Raw genomic sequence first — 21093 nt, 5'->3', positions numbered from 1 at the left:
GGGAGTTGATTGCATGAGTTCTTGTTTCCATTCTGAATCATATACTTTCATCTTAGAGCAATAGGCTGCCTTTATTGTTTGGATTTATAATGGACTACAGGTATCAGTCCAGAAACTGTTCAGAAACAGATTGGTATCTCATTAATGATTAATGAATACAGGTACACGCAATATGTTGGGGAAAATAGGCACAAACATTTCAAAATGTCCAAGGGAAACTGTCAAGAAGTGAAAATACATGGAATATATATATATATAAATACATATGTATATAATTATTGAAGCCAATTAGTTTTCAAACAGGCTTCCATTTAGGAAACCGTATATTAATAAAACACGGGAATAAAAATGAGTCATCTACAAGACGATGGATAAGAGGACGACATTTCTGTAGTCCGAAAAGAAAAGAGATTCAACGTCACTTCCGCTGTCTTTTTTTCAAAATAAAAGTACTTCAGAATAGAAACTACTCAGTATTCACTTGGACATTAAGGTAAACATAACTTTGTCATTCTTTGATAATCGCATTTATAACAAAATATTGATTGCTAGTAAAAATTCTTGACAAATATGTCAGAAAAATGCTTAGTTCTTAGTTTAACTGCAGTAATAATGCATATATATATATATACATTATATATCATCAGTTTAAAATAAAATGTGATCACATTTGTTTCCAACTGAAATAATAAATCACAGGCGGACACATCCGTCAACAATCGTCTTCATTGGAAAGCTTGACCGGAAAATTGTGGTTGCTTAGTAACGGACTTCAACAGGAAAACGCAAACACACGTGTATAGCATGTCTAACCGGGATCCTTTCTCTTCTCCTCGGCCTGAAAACGACTTCACCTTCAGCGGCTTCGCGCGGCTCCGGGTGGGTTTCTTACCATTTATCCTCATGGTTCTCATGTTGCCAACGTGAGCACCACTGATCTCTGCCACGGGCTCTGGTGGATCGCTCTGATCCATGTCCGACCTCTTGACCTGCTTGACGATGGCGTGTCAATGTTGTTCATCATCGACTCGACGAGTCCACAATCTGCGTGTTTGGGTTTCCTTCGCTTTGGAAAATCATTTTCCTCTTTCTCGTTGTGCAGGCAAAATCAAATGAGAAACCAGTACACATTGCCCAGACAGAGGAACCCTGGCGTCAGCTTCATGACTCAGCGACTTTGGCCAGCACCCGGCAGAGTGTTTGCCATATTGGACATCAGGTAACCTCCAGTGACGCTTGACTTTGTGATTGACATCCCTTATAAACACATACAAATATTTCAAGGCCTCCCTTTTGCTCATGTCACAACCTCAGGCTCCAAACGACAGCCTGGACTTCCAACTCAAGTCCGTCTACGATCATCACAAGGACTTGTTCTGCACCAAGAACCAGACGTTACAACAGAAAGAAGCCGTCTCTAAAGAGCAAATGTAGCTATTAAGCGTGGCGCAACTAGCAGTCTGGGTTTCCCTGCTTAGGCTGCTGCCCCCGCGACCCGGCCCCGGATAAGCAGAAGACAATGGATGGATGGATGGCAACTAGCACAGCTGCTAGTGGGTAGTTCACAAAATATCATTTAAACTATATTGAATTGTCATTTTTATTTAAAATTTACTTGAACAATACAAATGCCTGAGATTTAACTCCGACCTGAACCCCCCGTTCCTCAAGCATTCCCAGACAAGGGCCTGAACTTGCTTATATTTAACATCATGCTTCCAGTGTTGAGATCTGTGATTTCTACAAGAGCTCTAGATAAAAAAAAATACACATTTGAGTACATTTAACTAAATGCTTTACAAGTACATTGAAAAAATTAACAATACAAGGTGACTGCTAGGAAACAAAAACTGTAAATAAACATTTTCTGAAAAAAAAAAAAAAAAACCTAGTGTAATCTAAAAATCTAAATCTAAAGTTCTCCATCCAAAAAAAACCTTGTGGAATCTACAGAAAATGCCGTTTCATATAGTACAACATGCTACAAGCACCATTCAAGCAAAGCATGAGAGGACTCAGAGTAGACACTTATAAATTAACATTTAAATGTTGTACAACCATTTAGAACTTGTGCAATATCTCACTCAAACTTATTTTAAAACAATATGCATGAAAAATATGCATGAAAAAAACTATACGCTACCTTTGAAATTGGAATATTCTGAAATTGTAATACATATCTCGCTTACAATAAACGACGACATGAATCCAAGCAGTGTGCCTTCGCCTTGTGGATTTCATTTTCTGGCTTTTCTTTGGATGGCCCGTTTAATGAAAGCCTTCTCGTCCCATTTGTCGGGGGGAAGCATGTGGAGGCCATTATGGACGAAAAGGATGGTCATCTCCTCAGTGTAATTAAGATTCGTCAGCAGCTGAAGGCAAAAAAAAAACGACATTGTGGGTAAAAGATCAGGAGAAGGGAAGAGACCTGGCTCACGTTATACAGCTTAAAATCAAACATTTGAAACCTTCAGTGAATTTTAAATGACCGTTTTTTTTTTAAACACTGGAAAAACACAGAAATGTTGTCACTTTATTGGTTGTGATAGTGTGATTATTAGTACACAGTTGCAGATGTATGATGATAGAGACAATAAACCACTGATCAATACGAGTGATATCCTTCACGTACCGGTAAATGCAAATGCAATAACTTTAACAGTACAGATATAAACGCAGTGGGGATTGATCTTCTGCTGTTCATTCACTAAGGAGGTACAAACGCTTACTTTGGGCGTGATGAAGAAGTACTGGGACGTAGTCTCTTTGCAGGCTGTTTGGACCATAATGTCAAAGACTCGTCTCTCATTTACAGGATCCATTCCCTTCGCAAAAGAGAGACACAATGCCAGTCACTAATGCACAAGCAAGCTAACTCATCTTTACGTTACCGCTTGTAGGTTAGTGAATGCATGACAAGTACAGGACGGAGTAGCTTGGAGAGATGGCGCAATACGACCCCCCAGTGAAGACCATTCCCTATTCTAGATTTGCTCATTTTTAAACTGAAGAAAGTTTTCCATTTACTATTTACATACCAGGTTCATTCATAAAAAGCGAAACGGTACCTGGTTGATCTCGTCCACCACTCTGAAGGGACAGCGGTTGAGCTCCTGCAGGGCCATGAGGTAGAGCATGGTGGAAACGCTGCGCTCCCCGCCGCTCTGATGGTTGGCCGTCAGCTCGTGGAGCAGACTGCTGTTGTGAAACTTCACCCTGATTCGGATCCCATACTTGTCGTACTCTTCCTGCAAAGAAAGACCAGTGGTGAAATAATGAGGTCCTCGTACAAATTCAGGGCGGAGAAATACTTCATCTTTTTTGAGTCTTGTGCGTATGAGAGCAAAATAGGTAAACAAAAAAATAAAAAATAAAAAATAAATAATACATTTAGGCACACCCTGACAAACTATAATATTTGTGAGTAAAAGTTAAGACAGTGTATGTTGGCAACTTGTTGTGCTTCATGCGTGTGAGACTTTACCTCGCTTTCCGAGTGTAGATCAACCTCTCCCACACACTGCATGGACCGGAAGAAGTCGCTGAATCGGTCATTGATCTGCTCCACTAGCTGCCTCAGCGGGTTCAGCCAACGCTCCTTAGCCTGCGAGACACACGCAGATCACGCTGGATGGCTGTTCTTTAACATGAACTCTAAACCATTGATATCCACACACACAAACACACACACCTCTGATATGTTCTGTCGGTAGGCGTTCAGAGTATTGTTTTTCTCTTCCAGTTCTTCCTCTAAATGTTTAATCTCCTGTTCTCTCCTGTTGTACTCCTCAACGACCTTCAAAGCAGAGACAATGCATATACAGTCAACAACAACGTCCTGTACACATAAAAACAGTCATTCCTACCGAGTTATTTCCAGGCCATATTTTGATTCTTAATTTGAAATCAGCTCAAAAATAACTCTTAAATTGCCGGCATGTTCTGATTCCTGAGACCCAAATTCTGATCATTTCAAGAAGATGATATAAAAAGCAAATGTAACCCTCAGCTGAATCTCATATGCGCTTACATTTTCATTGAGGCCTGTGATACATTCAGCTCTGGACCGCTCCTCGTTCAGCATGGCATCAATCTCATCCAGCGTGTCGGGCAACTTGTTGAACGCCTGCAACAAAACACAGTCACGAACAAGAGAAGCACTCAGAGGACGCAGACCTCCGCCAAGCAGCTCATTCCCCTCCTAATTGGATTTACACCGTCCACATGGTGATCTGTATCATCATCAAAAGGTTCTAAATTGTTCTTGGTATTTTTATGCACCAACCATGAAAAGTAAAAGTGAATCGGAGTTGTATTTTGTAACTGGTTCTCGAATGCGTAAATTTGGTTTTCAATGTTAAAATGTAATATTTTTTCTGGACCTAATTCTGGAACAGATCCAGAATACATTTTGCACGATGGTGCATATCGGACCACGATATGACTATGATTTTTAGTGAGTGAATACATTTTTTTTTACCAGATAAATAGGAAAATCAGATTACAGGATTATTTTTTGATCCGGATTGCTCTGAAAATTTAACGGATCTAAGTTAGATCAAGGTCCATCCAGACGTTTTCCCATAATCTTTCTAACAGACAGTCAAAAGCATAACCTTATTTAACACAAACATTTTGTGTAGCGTTGCCCCTACCTCTCATTTAGACGGGTGGCCCAGGCCCTGAAAGTGAACCCCTCATTTCAAATCAGGCCAAAGAATTGGTTAAAATAAATAATTGGAAATACTTAAAGGATTATACTAAATAGAAAGGATTCCCAAATCTTCTTAGTCTTTACAACCAATCACGGAGCGTTATCTAAATGCAAGGACTATTAATGAGCTGCAAAATCGTTAAAATTCATAATTTCCCTTCCTTGAATTCACAAACATTCAAGGACTTTGGGGCATCGACCTCGATGGGGGCTCGTTCCAACACTAACATTACGCAGGTCTTCAGGAAAAGACTCATCGGGTTGCATCCTGCAGATCATCTTGGCTCTCTTCAACAGGCCTGTGCACTGATCTCTCAGCTGGGCTTTCCGCTGCTCCAGGCGGCTACATTTTTTCTGGCAGGAACAAAAACGCGTTTAGCACTCGTGGGTTGCTGGAATGAATATCGTGATGCGTTAAGGCGTGATCGAGACACTCACGTCTGTGGTCTTGAGTTCCACTGTGCTCTCTCTGCAATCTTTCTCCAGCTTTGTCTTCTCAGCCATCAGCCCGACATTGTCCAGAGAGAGGAGCACCTTCTCCATAGTAAACTGGGCTCTCAGCTGCAGACAGTGGAAAGACGCCAACATTTAATGACAGAAAACAGGCATTAGGGGTTTGCGTCGCCTTTTCACTTTTACGCCCTTTAGGATGTAAAGTTTCACTGCCATAAAATCAGGAATAACATCAAAAGCTGACATTACTTATAAATCTGAAGACTTGTATATTAACGCCTATCCAGATGTAACAGAGAATGCAGTGAAGCCTTTGATAAAATGCAAAAAGTGCACCGACGGAACAAACGGACACACTATTGCCCAATTGGCACAATACCAGCAAAATGAACACGTTATTGGATAATTAAAAATATATAAATGCAATCCTGGCAAACATCAAATGCAAAGCAGGCAAATTCCGGTTATTTGTTTGCTAAATGTAATTATATGTACCTTCATTTGGGTCACCAGCGCGCCGACGACGGTCACCTTGTGGGCATTGACAGCTGCGATTTTCTCTTTAGTCTCCACTTCAATCTTCTGGAGATCAATAACATTCTGTTCCATCTGCCCCAGACTGAACATGTAGAAAGAAACCAAGAAGGGCGTACCTGCATTCTGTTCTATTCAAAATGTCAAAATACAAGCAGGATACAGGGAACATTCATCCGGTCGCCCCTGAGAGACTGACCCACCTTTCCTGCTTGGTGCCGATTCTCTGCTCCAGTTGTCTCTTTTTACCCTTTAACTCTGCAAGCTGCTTCTTCTCCACCAACAGCTCATTGTCACGTTTACCAAGCACGCCCATTTCCTTCTGCAAAGCCTTCACCCGTTCGTCGATGTCCCGTAATTTTGACTCACAATTCTGGTCAGAGCAGGGGTTTGGAGGTTTTATTAAATGACGAGGATTTTCTTTTTTTATGTTGTCAGATGCGTCACCTTTTACCTTCATTCGCTGCTCCAGCTGCCGTTTCTCGTCAGCGTCCACGGTGATGCTGAGGAACTGGGAGGCGTGCACTGCAGAGTTACTGGTGCTTATCTCGTTGGAGTAAAAAGACCTCTTCAGTGTGTACCGCTCGCTCGCCGTGTACAGCACCTTGAGGTAAGGCTCCTCGATCACCTGTCGGACAGAACATTCCCAAAATAGTTTGGAATTGACATTTACTCCGTTTCTGTTGATTCCGACTTGTATGATATGGGAACGGGAACATTACCGTGCTAATCATGGATTTAGTCTTTTCGTTGCCGACGGGGACGTCGTGCACTCTGTACTGGTGACAGAGGTAACTCATCACCTCTTCCGGGGCGTCAAACATCTCCCTTAGGTAGTTGAAGAACCCAAATCGGCTGCAGAAAGTAGAGAGAGAATTAAACAATAGCCCTAACCCTATCACGTAAAACAGCGAAAAGGACAAAGATACAAGGTCGATTGTAAAACTAAACAGCACAAATAATGTTCATTTTGTCATGCCGAAAGGAAATGTTTTCTCTCGCCTCAAGGATTCAATATTTCGGGATGGTTGCCGCCTTGAGCACGACTCCTCCGGAGCAGAAATGGCGTTCACCTTCAAGTTCCTGTTGTCACGCACCTGAAGGTCGAATCCAGATCAAGCACAGTGTTGCACAAGGCATCAGGATTTGCCGGACATTAAGCGTAACTAAATCTCCACCCTCCTCTAGTCGAACAGACCTCGGCCATGAACCTCTCCATGTCATCTTTCCTCTGGAAGACGAAGGCCCGGAGGTCGTTGAATGAGATGTGGTTCTCTACGTACTTCGCAAAACGGTGATCCTTTACGTTGATCTGAGGAATGACAGCATTATCGCCATGCTGCCGTGCACTTAATAAAGATACACCACCGCGTTAGTATATATACTAACAACCGTTGTGTTTTTGTGGAGAAAAAAAATCACTAAGAAAAGAACTTTCCTCAAGTTGAAAAGAATAACGTGAAACCGGCAAAGGTAAATCAGCCCCCCCCCCCATGAGGTTAACTGGGACTCACCACCAGCATCATGGGCTCATAGACATTCCCAACAAAGAGCTGTTTGTTCTGTCTGAGCCACTGGAGGGCAGCGTGTGTGTCCTTATGGCGTCCTCGCAGTTTCTCTTCTTTGGCATTCATCATGTTGTTCATGTCATTAAGCTTTTTCTCCAACACTGGCAATTTAAATAAATAACAACAACCCGCATGGATCACATTCTGTACTGTGACTAGTTGGGAAATGATCCGATCCTGAATCTGTGTAAACTGGTTCAGAGGACTCACTCTTGGACTCGGCGCAGATGTTGTCCTTCTCCCTGCGTAGGTCGGACTTCTCTCCTTCCGTCTTGGCTCTCTCCACCTGGATTCGCTTCAGCTCATCGTTAATAGCGGAGATCTGCGGCGCCACGTCTGGCAGTTCACCAATTTTGCCGAGCTCTGCCATCAAGTCCTCGATGGTCCGTCTGGAGTTGCTGATTCGCTTCTGGTGGTCTTCCTCTTCCGTCTGCTTCAGTCTCAGTGTTTGTTTAATGTCTTCTATCTGTAGAGAAGTTATCGTTCACTACGACTTAAACGCACGGCTGCTTTATTTTAACGACGCGCAGAACTGGAAAAGGATTTTTTTTTTAATTAAGTAAAATTATACTGCAAATATATATTTTTTTGCTAATTAAATAATGAAAAATGAAATGTATGCAATCGCGTACCGATTTTATGCTTTTAATTGTTACAAAATGAATTCGATTTCAGACTTTAATGTACTTTTCCTCTTAAACTCTCAAGTCAAATCTCACCTCGTCGTGTTTTCGATCCAAATTATCTTGTTTCTGTTTGCACTTCAGGGACGCTTCTTTAATGGCAGCACTCTGAAAATAAACTCACACTAATCATTATGACGGCATCATAATTCATTAATTCCTCCTGCTTGCCATTGAGTCAAGGAATAAAACCCCGCTACAATAACATTGCTGGCAGGATTCTCAAGTGTGCTGCTCCTAGTTTAATTACGGGCTTCTGTGGGCAGCACGATGCGCTGATTGAATTTTAAAGCATTGACAAATAATTGGAAATCCTCATGGATGTCCATGAATGTAATGAAATTGCTCAAAAATCTTACATTTCTGTACAAAAATAATAAATACTGAACAGACTCAAAGCAAATATTTTTCCCTTTAGATTTTCTAAACATCCACACATTCTAAAAAGCAAATCCTGTCAGATATTAGTTTTTTTCTTTTTGGACGCAGCTCCATTTTCACCTTTGCCTCTATTTGTGCCACAGTCGGCTTCAGTTGTCCATCGATCTGCTGGATCTTTCTCAACATGGGTGCCTGGGCCTGCTTCAGGCTGGCAAGCTGCTTTTTAACCTCATCGCGCTCTTTCTTCACAACCTCGAGCTCCTTGCGGGCGGTTTCGTACTCCTAGTGTCAGAGGGAACGATCGGAGCTTCACGAGCTAAATCGGTCGGAACTATTCAGTTTTACTCTCGACTACAAAGTGGATTTTACGGTATTTGATTTCAACCACTCACCACCCACGGTTTCTTCTTGTCGAGTAACTCGATCACATCCAGATGCCTCTTCTTTTCATAATAACGGGTTACATCATGTTTGTTCCTTTCAATTCTCTGCCTGGCTTTCTCCAGGAAGCTGCCTTTCTCCTTCACTACATTCTAAAAGGGCACAACCACAAACAATACCGTAAATCTTTTCTTTTGTTTTAAAGACAGATTTGCAATGCTGCAGTTACACTTTAAAATAATAAAAACGAATTGAATCATCAGTGGTGTAAACCTTGTCTTTCATAAAACTACAAATGACAAATGAGACAAGATGTTTGTGACCTTTTCTGTATAATATCTGCTCATACAAGTCTCGTGATCACCTCCAGGTCTCTTTCTTTGTTGCGGAAGTTCTTGAGCTCACAGTGGTACTCGAACATCTCTGGCGGTCCCACTGACTTCTCGGTCGCCTCCAGCAACTCAATTTTGGACATCTTGGCAAATTCTCCAACTTTTTCCTGTGGAGACAAAACAAATACGTCACCGTTAGACAGGAAAACAGCAAAGTGCTACTTCTGGCAACTTTGAAGTTATGCAACAACTCCCAATTTTAAGTAAGTACAATAATTCACTTCCTCTGCAGTACCAGAAGCATACCTGCGGTAGAAACTGGCAGAGGTTGCTGACTTGGATACGGAGACCCTTGACTTCCTCTTCCACTGTTTTCTGGTTGCAGTGTTTCCCATTGAGCATCCAAAGAGACTGATTGTTCGCCGCATGGATCTCTCTGTTAATTACTAAATGACCACCTGTCTTATACCTGGAATAAGGACAATGATGAAAACGTATACAATTAAATACATCTCAGGAAAAACAAAGAATACGAGCATGACTCCGAAAATCATTAAAAGGCTGACGTTAAAGCAAAATGAATGGTACAGAAACACGAATATCGACGTTGATGCATCAGCAAATCACGAGTAAACGCAACACGAAAGGCATTTGGCCCATGTCACAACCTGCTAATACTTGGTTCGCTGCGTGTGTCTGTAAGCGGCAATAACTTACAGCTCGATCTCAATAACTCCTTTCTCGCACCCGTGTTTGACATAGAGCCCGACCTACAAAAGAAAAACAGCAAACAAAACCAAAAGCAGTCATCATAAGACGTGCAATCGATTCATTTTTCAGCTGAAATTGTTTTCAAATCATTTCTCTTTTCGACAGCGGTGATGGGATCCATGTTGTTGCCAGACTGAAACCGTGACGACGTTGATGCTTGTTTTCTTACCTTGTCGCCTCTGCCCAGGACTGCAGTCTTGCCAGCCAGACCCAGACAGAGGGCACACACAATGCTCGACTTGCCAGTTCCATTGGGTCCAACGATCATGTTGAGTTGAGGTCCAGGATTAACCACGGTGTAGTCGTAGGTCCTGCCAGAGTCGAGGGTATAGACTTGAGGTTTTAGTGCACCAACAGCAAAGGAAAGTTAATTATTGAAGTAAAACATCAAAACAGTTTAATATAACCTTCTTTCCCTTCCTGTTTTCAGAGGCTGCGTCTTTCTCCTTCCCATGAGGAGGTGCGACGCATAACGCGGCAATACTGAATATACTGTTTTGTGTTCTCATTAATCCAAGTCACGCAAGCCTTGAAGATTGAATATGAAGCACCTGTACTTCTGTTTAGGGTTTGCCGATGTTTCACCTCTCATCAAAAACACTTTTTCAGGTCTAACCAAGGTTGCTAAACATTGACAGTTGTTAAGGTCCCATGTTGACTAACAGATGCGTCAAAAGAGCAAGTGTGGGTCACAACGACCTCATAATGACCTCAAACCTTCAGGGCTCCTCAAATCTGAACAGAAACAGAACATATTTCATTTAAATGAAAATAGACACATCAAAAACAACATACACAAAAATGAAGTATCCTCAATTGTCTTGGATGACACAACTAGAGTATAAAACAGTTTACACAATCCGTTCTTAGTCTGTCCAACTTCAACAGTGATGACGATGATGAATATATTTATTGGATAGAATGTTACAGTACAAGTACAGTCAAACATCCTGTCTAAGAGGAGCATTCATGTAAGTAACTTACATGAAGTTTGTCATGGTGAGGCGACGTATGGAACCGTCCACGAAAGGACCTGCTCCCCCGCCGGCCCGGTCAGGACCAGGACTCGCTGGTGAGTTCCATAGACGAGCGGAAGACGTCTTTGAGCTGCCTTTAACATGACTGATCCTTTGTTTTTTGCTAGATCCTTCCATGACGGGGACAAATGTCTGATCGGTGACACAAAATGTTGCGGATTCACACACACCCTCGCTCGCTTCCGGCCCGCAGTTGTTGCTAAAAGCTCATTGGTCAAAACGAATCACGTGTATATCGTTTATTCTCGCGAGACCCGAAGTGCGGGAACGATACAGTCACAGAACGGCGAGGCTTGACTGTATTATTATTGTACATTTTAGTCATGGAGATTTTTCATATACTGTAAATGCATTTACTTCAGTCATTTTACATCTTATGAAAAATGAAACACTAAAATGTACTCATTAACAACAGTTATAACTTCACTTTGCATCATATCATTCAGTTTGTTTTATTTATCAGTAACCTTTGACATTTGGTTATTACTGGACATGATGTGGGTACACATAGAAAATTATATACAGCTTCCAAATTTGCTAATAAGGTAAATATGAATTACTCTGCAAGCATGCAGATTCCTCCCCCACTTACACTGGAGAAGCTTCAGCTATGGCTGAACTTACTGTTTTCTCACCCAAAAGTAGTTCTTAATATTTCTTTATCTATCTATAATTTTTAACGCACTATGTGCATACTGTTAATTTAATAAGTCTAGATAAGCAACTAGATTACTACTGCCCGTGAATGTTGGCTAACTAGCAGCAGCAACAGAAACACACGCTGCGCTTTGTTTGTGAAACATCAAATCGATCCAGCGCCGCTTCCTCGTTGTGGTTAGATCAGAATCGCCTCTATACTCAGTGTCCGCAGTGAAGTTCGAGTTGAACCCGAACTCACTCCCGACTCGTATATCTGATCAATTCATCACCTCTGACCACAGCGTGAAGCGTGGAGGCCCTGGAGGTTCGGATCCCGCAGCGGCTCATGGCCACGGAGGCTCGCCAGCGGGTTTCCTATCATCTCTGGCCGGAGCAGAGCCGAACTCCGACCAGATCAAATAAGATCATCGTGTAGGTTTTCAGACAAATACAAATACACATAAAAATACAAATACACGCACACAGACAAACACACCGCTCTCAATCACCTATGCAGTAACCATTCACACACACACGCCGTTCATTCCTAAACGAACAAGGAACATCCGGTTGTATTTATATGCTGAGGTCGCAAGGACTCATGGGAGATTTAAAGTAGTCTTTGAAAAACTTTATAGCGACCCCCTGTGGTGACAAACAGAAACACCGTCCCATGCTGTTTTTCTTTAAGTTTTTACATGAAAATTATTTTATTCAATTAAAACATTGTAGTTTCCTTGGTAAAATATGTGAACACAGAGATGGAAAAAAAGACTATTTATACATAACCTGCTGTCTCACCCTAAGCAAGTATATATATATATATATATTTTTTTAAATAAACGGTCTCCAAATCATCTGAAATAATAATAATAATAAATAGGTAATCAGTATTTCATCTGAAAATTTAAGATTGGAACGAATCATCTGGGGGAAATATATGTGTTGTGTTTGTGTAATGCATATCTATGTAAAGCAGATTTATGTTAGTCAAAAATTCAGTTGACTGAAAAAAATGCGCAAGTAGAAAAAAAGGAGAGAGATAGATCGATAGGTAGAGAGATAGATAGATAGATAGATAGATAGATAGATAGATAGATTATGATATTATGAAGTCTTGTTATCTCCATCTCTTTTTTTAGAAGTCATTAAATTAGATTAATTCACACTAAATGCACAGCATTTTGGTTTGCCTGAGAGCTTCTATTGTTTCTGTACGTTTTAAGTACAAATGACTGTCATGCCAGATTGGTCTTAAACTGCATTTGTGTCTAGACCAATTAACTAATCTACTGTTCTCTGCCCTGTGGGGGTTGTGAAGTAATCTTGAATGACGTAATGAGATTTGAGTGTCTACTACCACCATTGACGACGTGTCCATGCCATATAAAATCCAGGGAACCCTCATCAATGGCAATATGTTGGATTTGAATGCGCTGAAGAATCCGACAAACAGACAAAGTGAGGAGGCTTAATTATTGGATGGACGATGGACTAAACACTGGCATTTGGGTGGAAGCAGTGGACGTCCACCTTCCTGCCATGGACGGGTCAATGCAAAGGAAGGTGAGTTCTTGCTACTCCTGCCTGGTGAGTGAGGGATCTTTGTCTGGTTTGGTGATCCTCTGTCAGAGGTTGTAAGTGTGAACTGAAAGAGTTGCCTGTTGTGTTTCATTTTGATTTACATCTGTCCAGTATAACGTTTTAAATAATATAGATTTTTTGCAAAAACAAATCACTATTGAGACAATGTATAATTATATTTGTGTGATCAAGAATATTGAACTAAATGCCCAGCAATGTTTCAGAACTTTTATTTATGGCATGGCTCTAGTTCAGGGGAAAAATAATTGTTGTTCAACTTGTTTTATTTATCTAGTTTTAAAGAACAATACATTTTGAGTATATCTTACTCTCACAATCTCTTGTTGCTTTTCACAATTCTCAAGTTTCATGTTTTCATGTCTCAAACTCATCTTAACTTTTAAAGCGTGATAGAGCAGCTTGATTTAAATTTGATTCAGCTGATTAGATTAAACTTTATTGCCAGGTCACTTATTGAATCAACAAAAGCACTTAGCATTTAGCAGTGTTCAGCATTCAACCTAAAGTACTAGAAGCAGTACATTTATTAAATTACTACAGTACTGAATTATATACATTTATAAAGAATAAACAGTAAGAGCAGGAGCAATGATTCAGCCCTGCCCGATAGGCTCTTAATAAAAGAATGGCCACCATCAGATCAAGAACCAGTCGGGTCGTCTTCCAGCTCGTCTCAGCGGGGATTTTAGGAGCAACAGGATTTGGAAGCTTCCGTTTCTCACAAGAACAGCAAAAGGCACAATCCCAAAAGTCTGAGCTCCAAGCGTCACACGTGGAGAATCCTGGGATGTTGTTATCGGCTGCAGGGAAGTTTGGAACAGAAGCACCGCTGTTGTTAGCCGACTTGATTTTCTTTTTAAGAAAGATCAGTTTACAACAGCATCTGACATCTGTTGCTGCGTTGCTCCCCTTCTGGGCAGCTCTTCCAGTGTGTGTAGCAGAGCTATCTTTAGCGTTGTGTCCCAGTACTGTGTCACGGCAGGTTCGAACAAGACTAATCATCCAGCATCGTTCTTCTCGACGTAAACAAGAATCACCTGCTTGCAGCACCAACCTTTAGAGAGCCTAAAGTGTCTCTTTATATCCCTGCGCATTTAGGCAAAGATCTAGATAAGATGATGTTTTGGTACAACTTTAATACGTTTCACCCAGTTGAGAGTATATCTGACAAGTTCCTAACAGGGTGCATCTTTTCATTTTTCTTGTTTTACATCCACAGAAAACAGGATATGGACAGCACAAAAAAGGTATCCAAATCAAAATGTAAATACATCTTAAAATTAGAAATACTTCACAAACATTAAAGTGTTACTGATCAAGTATTTATTGCTAAATCTGTTCAATCATCAAACACATCAATCTGTCTGAATGAAGGACTATTGATTAAAAAAAATATTTAAGTGTCTCATCATCTGACAAACTGCTTCCTCTTTATTCGCTACTGCCAAATTACATTTATAAAATGTATTGTAAAATATATTGTCATATTTTCCACTTAAACAAGTTCATATTATTTGTAAACAACCTGCAAAATGACCATTTTGAGTGAATTTGGAATGTGCTTCTCAACTTTTATATTTTAGTAGAATCATTATGTGAGGATTTTAATTTTTAGTCGATGCATCATGATCTGTGTTGCTTTGTGCTCTTTAGGGACCGCTGTCGACCACCCGCCACTGTCCCGTCAGTCCACAGCCGACTTCAGTGGAGACGAAGGTGTTCAGCCCCGGAGACTAAATGGATCGCCGGGCGAGACGCCCAGCTACCAGAACCTGCACCGGGAGCTGCTGCTCAGCCATAAACGGTACCGAGTGTCAAACGCTGGAAGCAACGCTCTCTTAGTTTATTGTTTGAACAACAGCCCGGCAGGGTGGATGCTGTTGCTGATAAGTGTGACCGACTGGTTATGCAGGGGCCTGCTGCTGGAGGAGAAGTCAGAGCTGAAGCGAGTGCTGGAACAGCGCAGACTGGAGCTGCACAAGGGAGAGGAGATGGCCCGACGGAGGCCCTCAGATCTGGAGACAGAGCTCCTCAAGAGGCAGCGGAAGCTGGAGGAGGTCAGACACAAGTTATTACTGAACACAAATGAATCACACATGTTTCAGACACACGGGGGGGGGGGGGGGGGTTAATGTGTGCTGACAGAAACGCTTTAAGAACACATATAGGTATTTCAGTAGATTTGACATGTGTAAGTCCAGGTTGGTTTTTCAAATGCAGTTTCTGTGTTTAATATGTTTATAATATACTTAAAGATGAATAAAAATAAAAACCAGCACCTGGTTTGGAAACTTGTGGCTTTATCAGATGTGGATGAATTGTACGCGTGACCATCAAACAGGCATTTCCATTTTCAGATGAGTTTAAAAGATAACACTTCAACAACCAATGAGATCAAAACTGATAAAATAGTTCAATCTAACTCCAGTGAAATGCCGCATATATGCACCAAGGCATCAATATAACAGCACAATGTCATATCCTTTGCTTTTCCAGTACGAGGAGGAGGAGATCAGGCTGCGAGAGAACCAGCAGAAGATCCCAGAGTTTGTTCGCGTGAAGGACAACCTGAGGCGAACGCAGGGGTCTGAGCAGTGAGGCTCACCCTCACCCATCACCACCGTGGCCCTACCGTCATGTCTACCGAGTTACATAATGATGGCGCCGCGATAAAACACAAAATCTGCTCATTTAAATCTCACGGTTGAGTTTCCGACGGGTTATTTTGTATTCTTGATTATGTGGCTCGCTACTTATTAAAGACAATCTGCTACGGTTGAGAGGATTGATATTTTTTATGATTTGTATTATCTGTTTCTTTTTCTAAATTTAATACTCAAGTTTATTTCTGACTTAAAGGAGCATACCACTGTTTCATTGTTTGTTTTAGAGGAAATGCCACAGCAGAATAATCCTTTACTTTATAAGATCAGCATATAGACTTTAGAGAAAATGAACTGAATGGTTTTATGTTAGTAGGAATCCACATATCCACGAGTCTGCTCCTCCGTTTCTGTCACGACTTGATTTTTAGTGCGCGTGTTGTGAAAATAAAGGCGTTATGGTTTGCATAGATGTCTTGTTTTGTTGGACACAATTCAAAGCGCTGGGCATTGATTTGCATCCAGCTCTTCTCCCCGAGGACTCTTGTGGTTCTTTCACATGGATATGGGGACTTTGTTTAATTAGCTGATCTTTTCATTCCATCACGGGAGGAGAGGTGAAAGCACGGGCCATCTGGAGGAGAGTCTCCAGGAAACAAAGGCTGGGAATACCCAAGGGCCCGGTTAAAGCACTGGAGACTGCAGAAAGCCACCGGCAGAAGACAAGAAAAACTAGCCTGGTCAAAATTATGTCAAGATTTAGAGCAGTTCTCTAAAAAAAAACATTCACATTATCATCTATAATAAAAGGTATAATTTTATTTAAATTACAATTAAATTTGACTGCGAGAATGGATGATTGAGATCAACTTTATTGATCCATCAGTGGGGAAAGGTCACTTTCACAACAGCTCACATATATCGGTCCATTATTTTATCTCTGTACAAATAGTATGCAGGAATTGGTTGCTCACTATCATGGTGTGAGGAAGACGTGGGTCTGCTCTTGTTCACCGCTACTTACTTGACAGCTGTCCTGGCTTTTACCCAAAAGCTCCCTTCCCTCCTGCCATTCTTCTTTTGTGCCCCTTCTCTAATTAAAAGCTCCCTCTGTGAGCAGCTTGCTCCGTCAGTACGCTGCGCGTGTCTGGAAAGCCAGCAACATGGGAAGCAGTCCATTTGAATCCAGTCCGGGGAGGTAGGGCGGTACTGAAAGTTATCTGGCGTTACACTTGATTTATGTGAAATATATTATTTTTATGTATGGTTTATACCAAACACTCGATCTAAAATCATTGCGGGTATACAAAATTAAAAAAAAGATGGAAAAACTTGCATGCTGTAAACCGAACATTAGCCTGTGAAATAATATTTAATCTTTATTGCAAGTCTCTCACTTAAACTATGATCATCTTTGTATATCATTTTCTCCACTTGTTTGCTGAGTGAAGTTCTTCATGTGAAGAGTTCAAATTCTGCTTGTTTGTGTAAATGCTCAAGAGTTGGCATGTAAAATATAGCAAATTTGTATGTAATAAAATTCAGAGTTAAAATGTTAATGTGGGATTTTGTTAACCAAAGTGTTCAATCATATGAAATAACACTAAAAATGGATTCATTCACACATTTCCGAGAACGATCCATGAATGGGAGCAAAGCGGAACTCCAGTAGGGACAGCAAACAACGTGATCTCCATCAACGAACCCGCAACAAGTCGATACATTTTGTTTCCTTTTTGGCGTAGAACATCCGAACGACACAACTCCTGCATCCGGTCACGTGGGTTCCTGTTAAAGCGATACGCGCACCGATCCGGGGCTTCACGCATGCGCACTGGACGCGGTGCTGACGCGCCAGCGTTGTTCGTCCCATCCCTGCTTTCAAGCTGACCGGAGAAAGTCTGAACAGCTCGACGCTGATGGAGCTCATCACATTAAACGGTAGGCGAACTTTCCCTTTTGGTTCACAACAGAACGGAAAACAAATCGATAAACTTTGGGGGGGGGCAGTTTACGCGACAGAACGCTGTCATAACTGGATGTTTATTTTCACCTACCCCCTAAAAAAACTTCCATTGCGCCTGTAGTTTGTGTGTTGTTTTATAATACTCAATTTGTCATTTTTTTAAAGTGCTGAACGCGTCTGATACTTCTACATTGCTGCAGCTCAGAACGGGAATCATTTTTAGTACCATAATTAATTGGCAGCTGTTTATAGTCACATGACCGATTAAAAATGTACGCGCAAAATACTAAGAAAGTATTATTTTGCTTTTTATTTGTGTGTGCAGTGTTTTGTTGATATGCTTGTTCTCATTTGACGAATTTCATAATATGGTATTCTGAATTTCTTACTTATTGATCCCAAGTATCCGAGTACACCCTCCACCTTTGCTTCTTAATATAAGTCTAATTAAATGTTTACAATCCCTTGCCAAATTTTCAAAGTAAGCAGTTGTGTAAAAATGACTATAAAGCGGCCGCGCTGGAGGGTGTTGTTGACTCTTTTCAGTTCAGGCATGAGGGTGTCTTCACGGATAAACGCAACATGTTTGGTGGCGGTCGTTTTTGGCCCACAGCGGCAGACTAAACAGTGTCCTTCTGTCCAGATGTTGACAGACGTGCAGCACTGTTAGTGTGGTGTTAAAGACAACACCTCTGTGTGGTTTATTTGCCCCGGGATTCCTCCGTTCCATCGGTCTGAAATGACCATCAGCGTGCCTCAGAGACGGTGACTCGTATAGGGAGGACGGTGTCCCGATGCCTGGACATCCCTTCTACCTCTGGAGAACAGAATAGCATCTTGCCTTCTTGCCTGCCGTATTTGCACTGCCGTCGGGCTGGTTTGTCTGGCCAGCAGATGGCCTCCAGTAAACAGGCAGCAAGGCTGATTCTGTGAATGCGTTGAAAACTGAAACCCCTGCACTACCGGGTGTTGATCTTATGAAGGAAAGAAGTCGACAGTGTTTGGACTCTTGGATATAGTTTACTCATAATCTGTTTATGTTAATCTCTTCTCTGTCGTCTCATGTTTCCACACTCGGCGCTGCTTCCTAAGACAAAGGCCTAACTCCAGTCTTAGCCCTTTTTTAATACAATATTCCAATTTGTTTTTTCTCTCCCGCCAAACCCCCCACAGCGACGCACTTTTCTAACTGAAACCCACATTTTTGTAGAGCGTGCATCTATTTTGCTGAATGGATTTTGGCTCCGCGTCAGACTCTGAAATAAGGTACGCTATAAAGTCATTTGGTTTCTTTCATAGTGTCAGCAGTCCGTGGAGAATCTTAATTATAGGTTTCGAACAGGCCTCGGTCGGGTTTCGGGCATCCCTCGCTGTTTCCTTGGCGAAGCCGGTCCCCGTCGGTAATTCCACAGCCGACCGCAGCGGTAATGAGCACGGTGATGGCGGCATTCCAGTGGATCGCAGCTCCGAAATCTCAAGGGAAAGGGCGGCGGTGGGGAAGTCTGGGAGACACTGAATCCATATTGTGATGTCTGGCCGTAAACGCCGACGCCCATCGATGTTTGTCTGTTCCAGTCCAGTGAGCGGCACGGATGGGACGATGGTCCTCGTTAGCGTTCATCACAGGCGCCAGAATGAAGATGTGAAGCTGCGTTGGTTGAGTCTGTCGGGTGGGGTCTCTGCTATCGGTTGCAATTCCTTAGGAAATGAACCGATCTACTCGATCAGGGAAAGCAGACTCTACGGCTCGCCCTTGCAGAAAAACTTTCACCACTCCCTCGTCTACAGGTTTTCATGAAAGCTATGACAGATGGCATCTGTGTCTTGGCAAGAAGCACCAAGTTCTGTTGAGATCGGCTGTTTTACTGAAACCCACTCAGTCTAGTCCCCCCCACCCACCCACCCACCCACCGCAGGTTCTTGTGAAAGTCTTCAGAGAGTTATGAGGTGCAAGGCTGGCCTGCCTGTCTCTGATTACTGGCTGAATTCCTGTTGACATGCTACATTTTCGAATTGCCTTCCACAGTTTAAAAAAAATCTGCATCCCCCCCCCCCCCCCCCCCCCCACACCTCTCTAAGCAGTCTTGTCTCAATATTGGCCCAACAATGCTGCGCCGGCCTAAAGCAGGGTTGTCAGCAGATCTTGTGCCCACAGCAGATTATTGAGGCTGGATGGTGGGATACAGGGCCTTTTGTTGCCGTGCTGTTTTTACTGACTCAAGCCCCCCCCCGCCCCCCGCCCCATGCTCTTCATTGTGCGGCCCGTAGCTGCATCAGTTCACATGGGTTGCTGCGGTGAATGAGTCAGGCCAATGGGATACACAATAATATCCTGTTAAAGGGAGGATTCCATCCACGCAGGGATCCGTGTCTTCCTGGTCTCTGCAGGAAGAGGACTGATGCCAATCTCAAACCCAGAGGATGAGACAGGACGTGAGGATTACCCGCAGCAGCAACAGGCTGTGTGGTATCTTGGCTTGATCTCCTTCTACCCCTTTAGTCTTCACTCATTTGTGTGTCCGAACTTTGTTTACAGGATATGAACACATTTTTTAATCTTTCAAACCGGCTGTATCCTCTAACATGATGTCCTTGGATTTTGTTTTGCGTCTGGAATGATTTTTCATCTGACCTTCCAGTTTTTTTTTTTATGGGATGTCTCGGGTTGTACCAGACATGTGAGCTCCAGAATAAATTAACCGACTTTCAGAAGGAGAGAAGAAAAGAAAATCCTCTCTCGTCCTCTGGTGGTTTCAGCAAACGGTCAAACTCCGTCTGTGGCTGTTTCAAAAGTCTTGACTTATTTCGACATGTCATTGATGGCTTGATGTTGTTGTTGTTTTCCTCTTCTTGCTGCTTTTTATTGTTTATTGTCGGCCAGCTGTTTGGTGGAGGGCAAACAAACGCAGGCCCTAAAACATGAATTGTGATTGCCTGCCTGAAAAGTGTGTCGGCCGAGTGTCAGAGCGCAGCAGTCAGCCGGCGTCTTGTGATCCGACGCCGTGTGGACAAACCCAGCATTGAGACATTCTTCCACTTCAAAGTCCCCCGAGGCTTTTCTGGACACTGGTTGAATAGGAGGCCAGGGAGGGGTGTGGGAGGGGGGACAGGTGCAGTCCATGAGAGGGGTAATTCCTGCTGCCATCTGCTTTCTTTTTTGGGGGTCGGGCTCTTTAAACGCCCTCTGACACGCCTCACGGTGACACGCTCCCCCTAGCCGGCAGCACCATGCCCCCATCGCTATGGCGCCACGATTCGGATTAACCTCGGCACATGTGCCGAGTCAACCACGGGGGTCTCTCTCTTTTCTCTTTTGTGAGAGAGCACGGGAGGAGGAGGAGATGGATAGCGGTACGGCTAAGTGTGTGAAAGGACAATTGCCATTGGCTTTTGTTAAGTAAAGCAGCAGGACCGAGCATGAATGAA

At 42.5% G+C, this 21093-nt stretch overlaps 3 protein-coding genes and 1 non-coding gene across 4 annotated transcripts; 2 read left to right on the top strand and 2 right to left on the bottom strand.

The window, feature by feature from the left end:
- Positions 1–804: 804 nt before the first annotated feature.
- On the top strand, positions 805–1434 carry cfap276 (cilia and flagella associated protein 276). Its single transcript, XM_068752696.1, has 3 exons — positions 805–879; positions 1103–1219; positions 1315–1434. The coding sequence occupies exons 1-3, from the start codon at positions 805–807 to the stop codon at positions 1432–1434; spliced, it is 312 nt and encodes a 103-aa protein (XP_068608797.1).
- Positions 1435–1599: 165 nt separating this feature from the next.
- On the bottom strand, positions 1600–10971 carry LOC137903677 (structural maintenance of chromosomes protein 5-like). The gene is made up of 24 exons (XM_068747810.1): positions 10802–10971; positions 9987–10128; positions 9764–9816; positions 9353–9515; positions 9079–9213; positions 8726–8866; positions 8454–8615; positions 7989–8060; positions 7480–7735; positions 7216–7370; positions 6900–7013; positions 6704–6798; positions 6424–6556; positions 6156–6329; positions 5905–6074; positions 5663–5786; positions 5153–5275; positions 4943–5068; positions 4031–4126; positions 3692–3796; positions 3485–3604; positions 3069–3248; positions 2730–2825; positions 1600–2372 (listed from the first exon to the last, which is right to left on the bottom strand). The coding sequence occupies exons 1-24, from the start codon at positions 10969–10971 to the stop codon at positions 2238–2240; spliced, it is 3240 nt and encodes a 1079-aa protein (XP_068603911.1). The 3' UTR covers positions 1600–2237.
- A 718-nt stretch (positions 10972–11689) lies between these two features.
- Positions 11690–12008, bottom strand: LOC137909907 (small Cajal body-specific RNA 2). The gene has a single exon (XR_011106028.1). It is a non-coding gene; the product is annotated as a small Cajal body-specific RNA 2 (non-coding RNA).
- Positions 12009–13035: 1027 nt separating this feature from the next.
- Positions 13036–15696, top strand: zgc:195245 (uncharacterized protein LOC565483 homolog). Its single transcript, XM_068751930.1, has 5 exons — positions 13036–13059; positions 14318–14345; positions 14752–14902; positions 15011–15155; positions 15595–15696. Exons 1-5 carry the CDS (start codon positions 13036–13038, stop codon positions 15694–15696), a joined length of 450 nt encoding a protein of 149 aa, XP_068608031.1.
- Positions 15697–21093: the final 5397 nt, after the last annotated feature.

This window comes from Brachionichthys hirsutus, chromosome 2, assembly GCF_040956055.1.
Source record: "Brachionichthys hirsutus isolate HB-005 chromosome 2, CSIRO-AGI_Bhir_v1, whole genome shotgun sequence".
NCBI classification, from domain to species: domain Eukaryota; kingdom Metazoa; phylum Chordata; class Actinopteri; order Lophiiformes; family Brachionichthyidae; genus Brachionichthys; species Brachionichthys hirsutus.
The sequence above is the reverse complement of the archived record's forward strand: the minus strand, read 5'-3'. Positions and strand labels throughout refer to the sequence as shown.

Bases quoted from the DNA above. Each gene is read 5' to 3' on its own strand.
- cfap276 (XM_068752696.1), top strand. From the start codon at position 805: ATGTCTAACCGGGATCCTTTCTCTTCTCCTCGGCCTGAAAACGACTTC. The intron at 880-1,102 runs GTGGGTTTCTTA...CTCGTTGTGCAG, and splicing joins GCGGCTTCGCGCGGCTCCGG to GCAAAATCAAATGAGAAACC. The intron at 1,220-1,314 runs GTAACCTCCAGT...TCACAACCTCAG, and splicing joins TTTGCCATATTGGACATCAG to GCTCCAAACGACAGCCTGGA.
- LOC137903677 (XM_068747810.1), bottom strand. From the start codon at position 10,971: ATGGAAGGATCTAGCAAAAAACAAAGGATCAGTCATGTTAAAGGCAGC. The intron at 5,276-5,662 runs GTACATATAATT...CACTGTCTGCAG, and splicing joins CGCTGGTGACCCAAATGAAG to CTGAGAGCCCAGTTTACTAT. The intron at 3,797-4,030 runs GTAAGCGCATAT...TCTGCTTTGAAG, and splicing joins TCACAGGCCTCAATGAAAAT to GTCGTTGAGGAGTACAACAG.
- zgc:195245 (XM_068751930.1), top strand. From the start codon at position 13,036: ATGGACGGGTCAATGCAAAGGAAG. The intron at 13,060-14,317 runs GTGAGTTCTTGC...TTACATCCACAG, and splicing joins ACGGGTCAATGCAAAGGAAG to AAAACAGGATATGGACAGCA. The intron at 15,156-15,594 runs GTCAGACACAAG...TTGCTTTTCCAG, and splicing joins GGCAGCGGAAGCTGGAGGAG to TACGAGGAGGAGGAGATCAG.